The sequence below is a fragment of the Stylophora pistillata genome, chromosome 5 (assembly GCF_964205215.1).
Source record: "Stylophora pistillata chromosome 5, jaStyPist1.2, whole genome shotgun sequence".
NCBI lineage: Eukaryota > Metazoa > Cnidaria > Anthozoa > Scleractinia > Pocilloporidae > Stylophora > Stylophora pistillata.
The window spans coordinates 24,728,260-24,739,569 of record NC_142523.1 but is presented as its reverse complement, the minus strand read 5'-3'; the positions used below and the strand labels follow the sequence as shown (position 1 = coordinate 24,739,569).

At 41.7% G+C, this 11,310-nt stretch overlaps 1 protein-coding gene across 3 annotated transcripts; it reads left to right on the top strand.

Annotated features, from left to right (window-relative positions):
* The first annotated feature begins 29 nt into the window (after positions 1-29).
* Positions 30-9,933, top strand: LOC148730973 (methylglutaconyl-CoA hydratase, mitochondrial-like). 3 transcript variants are annotated; one of them, XM_088759725.1, is made up of 7 exons: positions 49-369; positions 5,209-5,276; positions 5,853-5,925; positions 6,640-6,891; positions 7,918-8,156; positions 9,106-9,153; positions 9,442-9,933. In XM_088759725.1, the coding sequence occupies exons 1-7, from the start codon at positions 351-353 to the stop codon at positions 9,517-9,519; spliced, it is 777 nt and encodes a 258-aa protein (XP_088615851.1). In that variant the 5' UTR covers positions 49-350; the 3' UTR covers positions 9,520-9,933. The 3 variants fall into 3 exon arrangements, with proteins under 3 accessions (XP_088615852.1, XP_088615851.1, XP_088615853.1); XM_088759726.1 differs by lacking the exon at positions 9,106-9,153 and having other exon boundaries at positions 30-369; XM_088759727.1 differs by lacking the exons at positions 5,209-5,276; positions 5,853-5,925 and having other exon boundaries at positions 53-369.
* Positions 9,934-11,310: the final 1,377 nt, after the last annotated feature.

The window sequence follows — 11,310 nt, the reverse complement described above, 5'->3', positions numbered from 1 at the left end:
TATCCACGTGATCATGCCCGTGGGTTGTAGACAAAGAAACCTTCATTTGGCGCTCATCTTTAAATGTACTTTACATCGGTTGATCGCTCGTGCGTAAGTTATTTCTTTTCTCGACTGTTTTGCAAATACGACATCTCTAAAGATGGGTTTTACCGTTGATCAATGGGAAAACGAGAATAGCGCGAGTGTTGTTAAGCGCCATGAAGTTGCAAGTTGTCAGCGCAAGTAAGCAAGCAAGTTGTCAACGCCAGCAAGGTTTCAGCGCAAGTTGTCAGCGCCGTGAAGCTTAAAGAAGGGACAACAGTTATCGACTGGTCGGTACAAGGGTCGAGCGGCTATTTATAAAGCTAATGATTCTGAAAGTTTGTGGTGAGTACAAATTGCGATATTTGGTACGCGATCAAAACTGAGAATTCAGTTTCTGAATGGGATATACTAAAAAAAAGTTATTCACCTAAGTGTTGGTGAAATTAGTGGATATTTACCTACACCTCAGGTAATAATTGTAACAGTATCTGACTGTGCGATTACATAATGGGACAATTTCTGGTCACGCGTTGTTTACATAACATGAATTGTCACGTGCAGTATTTTTCCCGCCGTTTTGATATATGTATTACTTTGGTCCTAAATAAATGGTTGAGTTAAACAAAACAACACTTTACATGGTTGTCAGGAGCGGGATTTGAGACTAAAAGGTCGAAAACCCCACAAGAATCGAAGATAAACTCAAGACTAGCATCTAAGGACAAGAAATGAGCGACCTAGTTGGTTTCGAAACGCCGAAAATAGACTGGACTCCCGGACCCGACTTGCCACAGCGACTACAGCGCTTTCGACAGAAATGCGAGTTGTTATTTGACGGCCCACTTAAAGCCCGTTCAACCGAACAAAGATGTAGATACGTACTGCTTTGGACCGGAGATTATGGTCTCGACCTATTCAACACATGGAATTTAAGCCAAGAAGCCGCAAACAAGCTCGATGAATATTGGAAGCGATTCGAGGAACACGTAAAACCACAGTCAAATCACATCCTTAACCGCTTTTATCTTCGAAACCTGAGACAAAACGGGAGACCCCTCGATGATTTCTTGACAGAGGCTAAGCTGCTTATCCAAAACAGTGGCTACTCGTCCGAACTCCACGACGAATTGCTGCGAGACGCCCTCGTATTCGGCGCTGATTCTGACAACGTGCGAAAGAAATATATCGCCGAAGGAAATGATCTCACGCTCAAGAAAGCCGGAGAAATCGCTCGTACTCATGAAGCTACGAAGCTACAACTACAAGCGATGTCAAACGAAACAGACATGCAGGTCAACTCACTACACCGACCCAGAGGGAATGCTAAGACTAGGCAGAGAAGTCAAAGAGACAGCAAAGCCAACCGTAAACAAAGACACGACAAACTTTGCAATCGATGCGGCAGCGAGCCACACACAAGCGACAAAAAGTGCCCTGCCAGTGGTGCTGAGTGCCACTATTGCCATAAACGCGGTCATTTCAGTAAGGTTTGCCAGAAAAGAAATCAAGTACACGGAATACAGAACCATACAGCTAGCAAACAAGAAAACAGCTCCGAATCGAAGAATGATGATATGTTTCTAGGATCACTTGAAATTGACAACGTAAACAACAACGACAACCGCAGAAAAGTTGAAATCACAGTCGACGTCACCGCCAAACCCTACCACAAGAAAATTACCCCGATAGCATGTAAAATAGATACAGGCGCTGAAACTAACGTGATATCTAAAACAAAGTTTGACAAGATTATCGCCTCTCCCAGTGATAAAGCACTTGGACCACCCCAGATTCTCACAGCCTATGGAGGCCAGAGGATTGAATGCATGGGTACCTGTCAGCTGTTTATCCACTACAAAGGCAAGATAAAGGAGGTACCCTTCACAGTAACCAATGTGCAAGGACCGGCCATGCTAGGATTAAAGACGTGTGAGGAACTAGGACTTGTTACGATCAATTGTAGCATTCAAGCAGATAGTAAACGTACAACTCCAGCTACTAAACCTCACGACAAACGTCCTCTTACGAAGGATAAACTTGTACAAGAATATAAGGACTGTTTTGAAGGCATAGGTACCTTCAAAATGACGCCATACCACATCACTTTAGACCCTGGAGCAGAGCCAGTTGTGCACCCACCTAGAGCAGTTCCTGTACACTTGCGTAAAATGTTCAAAGCTGAACTCGACAACATGGAGGAACTCGGAGTCATCGTACCAGTTAACGAACCCGCTGACTGGGTTAACAGCGTAGTACTTAGCGAAACCGTCAACGACAACGGAGAGATAACCAAGCTGAGAGTGTGTCTTGACCCACGAGACCTTAATAAATGTATAAAGCGAGAGCACTACCACATGAGAACAGTCGACGACGTGATTACTGAGCTACACAATGCAAAATATTTCAGTGTCATCGATGCGACAAAAGGGTACTGGCACGTACCGCTCGACAAAGAAAGCTCCCTGCTCACCACCTTTAACACGCCATTCGGACGATACAGGTTCACTCGGATGCCATTTGGACTAAATGTCTCACAAGACATTTTCCAAAGGGAACTCGACTCATCCCTTGAAGGACTTACAGGAGTCACAGGTATTGCTGATGACAACTTCGTATACGGAAGGACAGAAGAAGAACATGATGAGAACGTCAGGAAGTTAATGGAGCGAGCACGAGTAAAAGGTGTTAAGTTCAACAAAGAGAAACTACAACTAAAGTGCAAGGAAGTTAGCTTCTTTGGCCACACCTGGTCGCCACAAGGCATCAAGCCCGACAACAAGAAGGTGTCTGCGATCCTCAACATGAAGCCCCCCGAGGACGTCAAAAGCTTACAGAGCTTCCTCGGTCTAACCAATTATCTGACAAGATACTCTGGACGCCTAGCCACCCTATCAGCACCTCTGAGAGATCTGACAAAGAAAGACACGGTCTACTCCTGGGGACCTGAACACGACCAAGCCTTCACCGAAGTTAAGAAAGAAGTCTCGTCACTCGGCGTACTTAGTTACTTCGACCCGAACGCAGAAACCGTCATCGAAACTGACGCTTCACTGAAGGGATTAGGCGCTGTGTTACTACAAGACGGAAAGCCTGTATGCTATGCTTCTAAAGCCCTCACCGAAACTGAACAGCAATACAGCAACATTGAACGCGAAGCACTCGGCGTTGTTTGGGGACTTGAAAGGTTCCACTACTTCATCTACGGAAAATCCTGCACAATTCACACAGACCACAAGCCACTTGAAGCAATCTTCAAGAAGAAACTCAGCAACTGCCCTGCAAGATTACAGAGGTTTGTACTACGGGCACTGAAGTATGACGTTACCATAAAATATGTCAAAGGAGCTGAAGTACCAATTGCCGATGCCCTCTCGAGGGTATCACCACAACCAGCCCCGCTCAACGACGAATTCCCACAGCTGGACATCCACCAGATCACAAAGAACCTTCCAGCGTCACCGATAAAGCTTCAACAGATTCGCAACGAAATAGCCAGCGACCCAACGTTAAGCAAACTCCGCAACGTAATACATGAAGGATGGCCCGCAACCAGAGAGAAATGCCCTCAAGTACTCCATGACTACTGGAACTTCCGCGAGGAACTCACCATTGAGGACGGCCTCATCCTGAAGCAAGAGCGGATAGTTATGCCTACCACACTCAGGCATGATACTCTCAACACCATCCACCAAGGACATCTCGGACAGGAAAAGTGCCTTTTGCGAGCCAGATCAGCAGTATTTTGGCCAGGCATCACCAGAGATGTCACCAACTCAGTCCAAGACTGTGCAACTTGCCAAGCATACCAAAGGAAGCAACAGAAACAACCAATTCTACAGCCTGAACCACCCTCCTACCCATGGCAGATGCTCAGCTCAGACTTATTCGAATTCAGAGGAAACCAGTACCTCCTGATATCCGACAAGTACAGCAAGTTTCCAATTGTCAGGAAGCTTACCAACACTACGTCCCGTGCTATCATCAACCACCTGAAAAGCATTTTCGCCGAACATGGGATACCCGAATGTCTTACTACAGACAATGGCCCTCAGTACGCATCACAGGAATTCTGCGACTTCATGGAAACCTATGGAGTAGAACATGTCACCAGTTCACCAATGTACCCTCAATCCAACGGCTGTGCGGAACGCATGGTTCAGACAGTAGAGAATATCCTCAAGAAATGTGACAACGAAGGAGAAGATCCTTATCTTGGATTGTTATCATACCGTACAACGCCTATCAGCAGCAACCTAAAATCACCAGCTGAACTACTAAACAACCGCAAGCTAAGGACAACTCTACCAATGCCCAAGCGTGTAAGTGTCAGCGACAGCACCAGTAAGACTAAGGAAGAGCTGTATCAGCGACAAAAGTTACAAGCATTCTACTACGACAAAGCTGCTGGACCGACATTACAACCATTCCGACCAGCTCAGCCCATCAACATCTATGACCACCACACCAAGAGATGGGAACAAGGAACAGTCGTCAGGCCTGCGAAAGAACCAAGATCCTACATTGTTAAGAACGATCGAACCGAAGGCATCTACCGTCGCACTCGATCACAGCTGAAGCCCAGACCCGAGGTAAAGGACAACAGTATGAAAGACCCACCATCATCTGATCCTGAGAAAGCAGCATCGCAAGACAGCTCAACTACGCCACCTCAGGACGGCCAAACCTATACGACAAGATCTGGACGTACCTCAAAGCCCCCTAACAGACTAGATGTTTAGATACCTGAACATTTTCAACATTATGACATGAACATTGGCAATAGGCATGAACATGATCATCAGTTATTAATATCATTATACATAATCGTTATAGGTTGTTTTGTTAAAGAGAGGGGGATGTAACAGTATCTGACTGTGCGATTACATAATGGGACAATTTCTGGTCACGCGTTGTTTACATAACATGAATTGTCACGTGCAGTATTTTTCCCGCCGTTTTGATATATGTATTACTTTGGTCCTAAATAAATGGTTGAGTTAAACAAAACAACACTTTACAATAATCATTTAATATTCTAATGGAAAGCTGTAGTCCTAAAGGCAATCTATTGTTTTATTTATCCAAGAACTGTCTGCAGGGGTTTGTGCAGAAATCTTGCCTGGTTCTATGATCAATTGAACTGAAATATTTCCAGAATGATGGTAAATTGTATTCTCACAGGAATTGCCTTGTTTGTGATGAACAGACCAGAAGCAAAAAATCCCATGACCCAGAATTTCTTAAGACTGGTGAGACCCCTTTCATTTTGTTGTGCATATCAGTAAGGGGGTCAATTTCCACCCTACTTTTGCCAATTTCCAGGGGTCATCGACTTTTGCAGCTTTATACTTCTTGCCTGCCCCAGTCCTAATGGGTGCTCTAGGATCACCCCTTGTGAATCCCTCTGTTGCACTTATCACCTCCAGCTATTTCTTTCTTTTAGAATAATTTAAAGTGGCAATAAGACACCCTTCCCTTACTTTAAGATAGCTTCATCTGAACAGCAACAAAGGGGGTACAGGTGAATTGGAGACATTTATATGCCAGCCCTTTACAGAATCCTGGGTTTATGCAACTTTAGCAAATTCTCCATGAAACACAGGAAAATCCCTTATTGCTTTGATCATGTTTAATGTGTTACAACTTTCTCAAAAGTATGCACAAATCTGAATGGAGTCAGACATGATTGAGTGAAAATAATTTCGTCAAAGATTAGCTCTTCACCAGGGGGGTACACCAAGTACCTTATTTATAGCTGTTAACTTGATTTTGACAATAAGATTCTTGCAGAGAAGCATTCAAGAAGTTAGCTTCTTGTTATTTAGTTTACAGATGCCCTTGCCCGTGTGAAGTTTGGCAAGAATGTAAGAACTGTTATCATCAAAAGTGATGCGCAAGGTAAAAATTTCAAAAGTGATACCTCAGGCCAAGTATCAGTAGTAGAAGTGGAACATAAATAAAATAGTCTTGGGAGCCCAGGTGGTTCTCTGAGTTGAGGAGAAGTAGCCTAGCTGTAAACAGCAGCCTCTTCCCCTCCAAACATTGGAAAGGATTTGGATATATCAACAAAGTTGAAATGGTAAATTGGCCACCATAACAATTACAAAAGCTGACGTTTTGAGCGTTAGCCCTTCGTTGGAGCGAACAGAGGAATTGTGGGTTGTGAGTGCTTTTTAAGGCAGAAAATGGAGCTGTGTTATTGGTGGGAACATGGCAACAAGAAAAACACGAATAAATTAGTGGAATGAAAAGCGTTCGTTGATCCCTGTGGGATTTAGAAAGGACTTCCTGGAAGGAGTTCCTGGTGATTGTTGCATACTTAGATAGAAGGCAGCTGCAGGTAGGCTAACATGGTATCTTCCAAAAGAGATGCCAGGTCATCCCTGGCAACTCCAGCAGTTTGTCAAGTTTTCCTTGCAATTAATTTGTGAGCACTATTTATCCCCGTGATTGGAGAAAGACAGTGTTGGATAAGAACACAAGTAGACCAGTGCTTTGTCAACTAGTAGAATTCTAGACCTAAAAAAATTTCATGCTTGTTTTTTTTTTTTGTAGTAGAACCCTTATTACAGTTGGTATTACTCAAGTTTTCCTGTCTTTTGTCACTCCCAGGTATTTTTTGTGCAGGAGCTGATCTCAAAGAGAGAGCCAAAATGGCAGCGCATGAGGTTGGACCATTTGTATTCATGGCTCGGGCAGCAATAATGGAACTACACAACCTACCAATGCTTACGATTGCTGCTTTAGATGGCCACGCCCTAGGTGGTGGGCTTGAAATGGCCCTGTCATGTGACTTAAGGATTGCTGCAAGTAACACTAAAGTAGGGCTGACAGAAACTCGTTTGGCTATAATTCCTGGGGCAGGTAGAGTTTTCATAAGATTAACTTTGCTTGTTTTACTGCTACTTATCCATGGCAGCTGGGAATTTCATTGTCTCTGGATGGAATGGAAGGCCATCACAAACAACCTAACTCCTCTTCCCTTAGGCTATCACAAGCTGCCTCACCGCCATCCCCCCTCGTAAGCATTTGGTAGGCTACTCTTCACAACAATAGGCAATGACAATTCAGAAGAGGCCCTTTCCTACAATTCAATTGATGTTATAATTGTGAGAATTTGGTGTTGCATCAACTTACTGGTAATCCACCAATGAATATTTTTATTTATTCTCATCACTTTTCTGTTTGACTCTTTATTGATGGAGAAATGAGGAGAAATTCTCTCTTGGTCACTCGTGGGAGTTAAAGGTTGACGCTTTGACTCCCAAGATCAAATTAGCAATTCTCTCTTCTAACCACACTACATTTCCTTGGAAATCAGAGGGGAGTGTTAGATCATGATCCCACCCTCTGGCTGATAAGCCTGTCTTTTCTCATAACCTAGTGCAAGATGATAGCATATTGAACTCATGGGAAGAAGTTACACGATGATCACATCTGGGAGTTAGAGGGTTTAAATCCCTTTTTTCCAATTCATATAGAGTGCATCATTCATTAAGTCTTGTGTGCAAGTCAGCTATTGGTATTTCAGCCTTGACATCTGAGATGAATGATATCACAGAGCTTTTACAGGGTTCTCATTAGAAGGTGTAATAAATGTATGATATGAACTGAGTAGGCAGCCTGTATGATTGTATTGCAAGCGTGATGGTTGCAAAGCAACAGGTCCCTCAAGGAGAGGGGTTCTGTGGGCATGCTCCCCCTGAAAGATTTGAAATTTGAAACTCTCTAAGACAGGATTTTCAGCATTCTGGAAAGTAATGAGTAACTTTTTTTTACGTCAGACACTAATTGATGTTAGAATTAGTCCAAACACTTATCATCTTTGATCACACTTCACAAAGTTGGTGCAAAATGGTCTGACAGCCTGTCAGTTTCTGTTTTTATTAGGAGGTACTCAACGTCTACCAAGGCTATTAGGTATCTCAAAAGCCAAGGAAATGATTTTTACAGGCAAAATGATCAATGGTACAGAAGCCGAAGAAATAGGTTTGGCTGATTATGTTGCTGAACAAACTGAAACTGGTGATGCAGCATATCAAAGAGCACTTGTTTTAGCTGAAGAAATTCTTCCCCGAGGACCTGTTGCTGTGAAGATGGCCAAACTAGCAATTAACAAGGGAATCCAGGTAAGTCCTTTTTTTTTTAACCTTTTGATCTGCAAGAGTGACTAGTGACTAATTTCTCCTTTAAATATCACCACTGAATCACACATTAACCTCTTCACTGCTTGCTGGACCTACTCAATGACATTCTCAACACGTCAAAAGTTAGAGAGTAACCATCAAATCTTTGGTACTGGAGAGGTAGATTGAACTGGCCACTGAAACTGGAAACAAGCTAGAATTCTGGAAAAATGTTATATCAGTTTGTGTTGGCACAGGATTTCTCATTGAGTGGCAGTTAACGTTAACGACGGGTTAAGGTCCTGGTCGTGAGAATGAAGGAAATGATCACAAACTAAATAAGTTCTTGATTGTTAACCAAATTCTCCTGGTCAGCACCTTAGGTAATGTATAGTGGACAGTATGGAGAATATGTGGACTGATCATGTTAGGGTTAAAAAGGTCACAACTAATGATCAATGAGTAGTTGTATGGTTTCCCTTATTTGATTCTCTTCTTTCATTTTTTTTAATTCTCAAATCTCATGATCACATCTGAGGTTTCTAAATACATACTAGACAAGTCTGACAAGTAAACAACAAAAAAGGAAAAATAAAATCTATTCAAAGTAACCAGCATTTTTAGTATCATCATGACACCCTTTGCAAGGTAATTAAGTTGAACCCCTTAATCATTCAGTTAACAGTGACTTGAAGCTGTTTTCCCGTTACAATATTAGTGCTGAATCAAATACCAAGGTCACGAGAATAAAAGAATTGATCACAAATTAGAGGAGCTCTTGACTGTTAAACAAATCATCTTTGATGGTAGAATAAGAAATGTGTAGAGAACAGTATGGAAAATATGCACGCTAATGTTAAACCATGGAATGCATTCAATACAGCAAGGTTTTGTTATAATGAAATGGTTTTGCTCCCAGAATATGTGATTTGTGTCTTCTTTCTTTCTGCAGGCTGACTTCACGTCAGCCATGTCATTTGAAGAAGGTTGTTATGCTCAGGTATGGGTGCAAATATTTTTTTACTGCAGTAATGTCGCAATCTAAGTGGCTAATTTGCCATTGTTGATAAGAGAGTACACACAATGCTACTCATGTCAATGTGTCATATTCCAACATGCCATGCACTGCAAGACTCGTTTTATTTGACATTGATATTGTGGTGAGAAACACAGTGGTTTGGGTGGTCTGTACTGTTATTGTCAAACAAAACAATGTTTTCGTATTTAAATTGAAATTATGTAAAACAATGTTTTCATGAGTCAAAAGTTGTGAATTTTCTTCCATCAGGTTATACCTACCAAAGACAGACTTGAGGGTCTTAAAGCATTCAAAGAGAAAAGAACACCACAATACACAGGGGAGTGAACAGAATAACATGACAGAAAAGCATGGACATGATGAAGTAAATGTGCAACTGGAAAATAGAACAAAGACTCTGGTGAACTGTTTGACTCCCTAAGAGTGACCGGCATCTAATTTCTCCTTACAATATCACCCCTGAATCAAACATTAAGGTTAGGAGAATAAAGGAAATGATCACCAACTAAACAAGCTCTTGATTGTTAAACAAATTCTCCTTTTCAGCACCTTAAGAAATACATAGAAAACTGTATGGAGAATATGTATACTGATGTACACCCCCACCCCATCCCCCCCCTTTACCAGCTTTTAATAAAAGGACCCTGTCAGATTTTTCTATGGAAATCATTATTAACTACTGTATTATTTGTTGAAACTAAAGGAGAAATTATAAAATTGAATACTGTACTTCCTCAAAAAGTGCATAAGGGCTTATATTTAAACTGTTGGGTAAAAGAGGGGGAATTTATTGGAGGATGGGTGCTAATAGTCAAGGGGGGCACTAATTATTATTGTCCTGTACTGATTCTGCTGTAGGTTAAAACATAGGCATGCTATGCATGCAGGAGTTATTTGTTTGGATATGTGGGTTGAAATTGAACACTTAGTAACTGGTGCTGCTGTCTGAATAATTGATGGCAAAAATAGACTGCATTGGTACCACTCTTCCTGCAGTCCCCTCCACAGCCTCATTTTGAACTCGTCACGCAACGCTTTCTCTCCAACATTGCGTGACGAGACCAAACAACAACCTCATTATAGCTCAAAGGCTATAATAATGCTTACTGTCACCTCTTTTTCGGAGATAAAGTCGCAATTATCTAGAATCTGGATACTGTTGAAGTGTATAGGGTTAAAAATTAACAAGTTAGTTATTGGATAAAACTGTATGAGAAACTTAAGGGGCTGAATTTCTGCATACATGTAAAGCTATATCTGCATACATATATAGCTATTTACATATAGCTATTTCTGCATACATGTAAAGCTATATCATTTCAAAATTTTACGGTATGTAAGATTCGTGATTGTTAATTTTATTGACTGCTCCAAACCTCAACATGCAGCATGGTTATTGATGAATCGATTTACGATAAAATTCAACAGCATATATTCCATTCGTAGAGTTTTCACATAGTCTTATTAAAGATATGTATTAAAGAAAAGCCCTTTCATTGTCTAAAGCCTTGCTCATTCAAAAACAAAATGAGTCCTGAAATCTTGGATCGCTTGCCAACGATTGTGTTCCAATTTCCTTTCCGGAACCAGCATATTGAGGCGACAAGTTTTCAAAAATACACCGATTAAAACAAAGAAAGGGACCCAATTATCCTGAACATGAGTATTGAAATACTTCCAAACAGTATTATCTCGTTTGGATCGATTTACAAGTGCACAATTGTCGGAAATCTGAGACGTTCTGATCGCGACGGAAAAACCAGCAAAGTGACGTCCTAAACTTGTTTGGGAGAACGGCAACGCTAACACCGGAAATCGAATGGTGTCGTGTCCAGACTATTCCGCTCGCTCTCCCGTTCTGAAATGACTTCCCCGTCCTCTTGCCAAATCTCTCTATCATAAATACAAGGGCTAGCGCGCTTTAATTAGGATGTGCGGACGTCCCAGGAATTAGACTTTCGTTTACTTGTAACTCTAAAAATAACTTTAGTGAAACTCACATATCCCTGCCACGCCCTCAGATTCGCTCTCTGTCCCAATTATTGGCTCTTGATTTAGAGAAAGATAAACCTGGAGTCAAAGTAATGTTTTCGAAAACAAAACTCGGGTGATGACTGC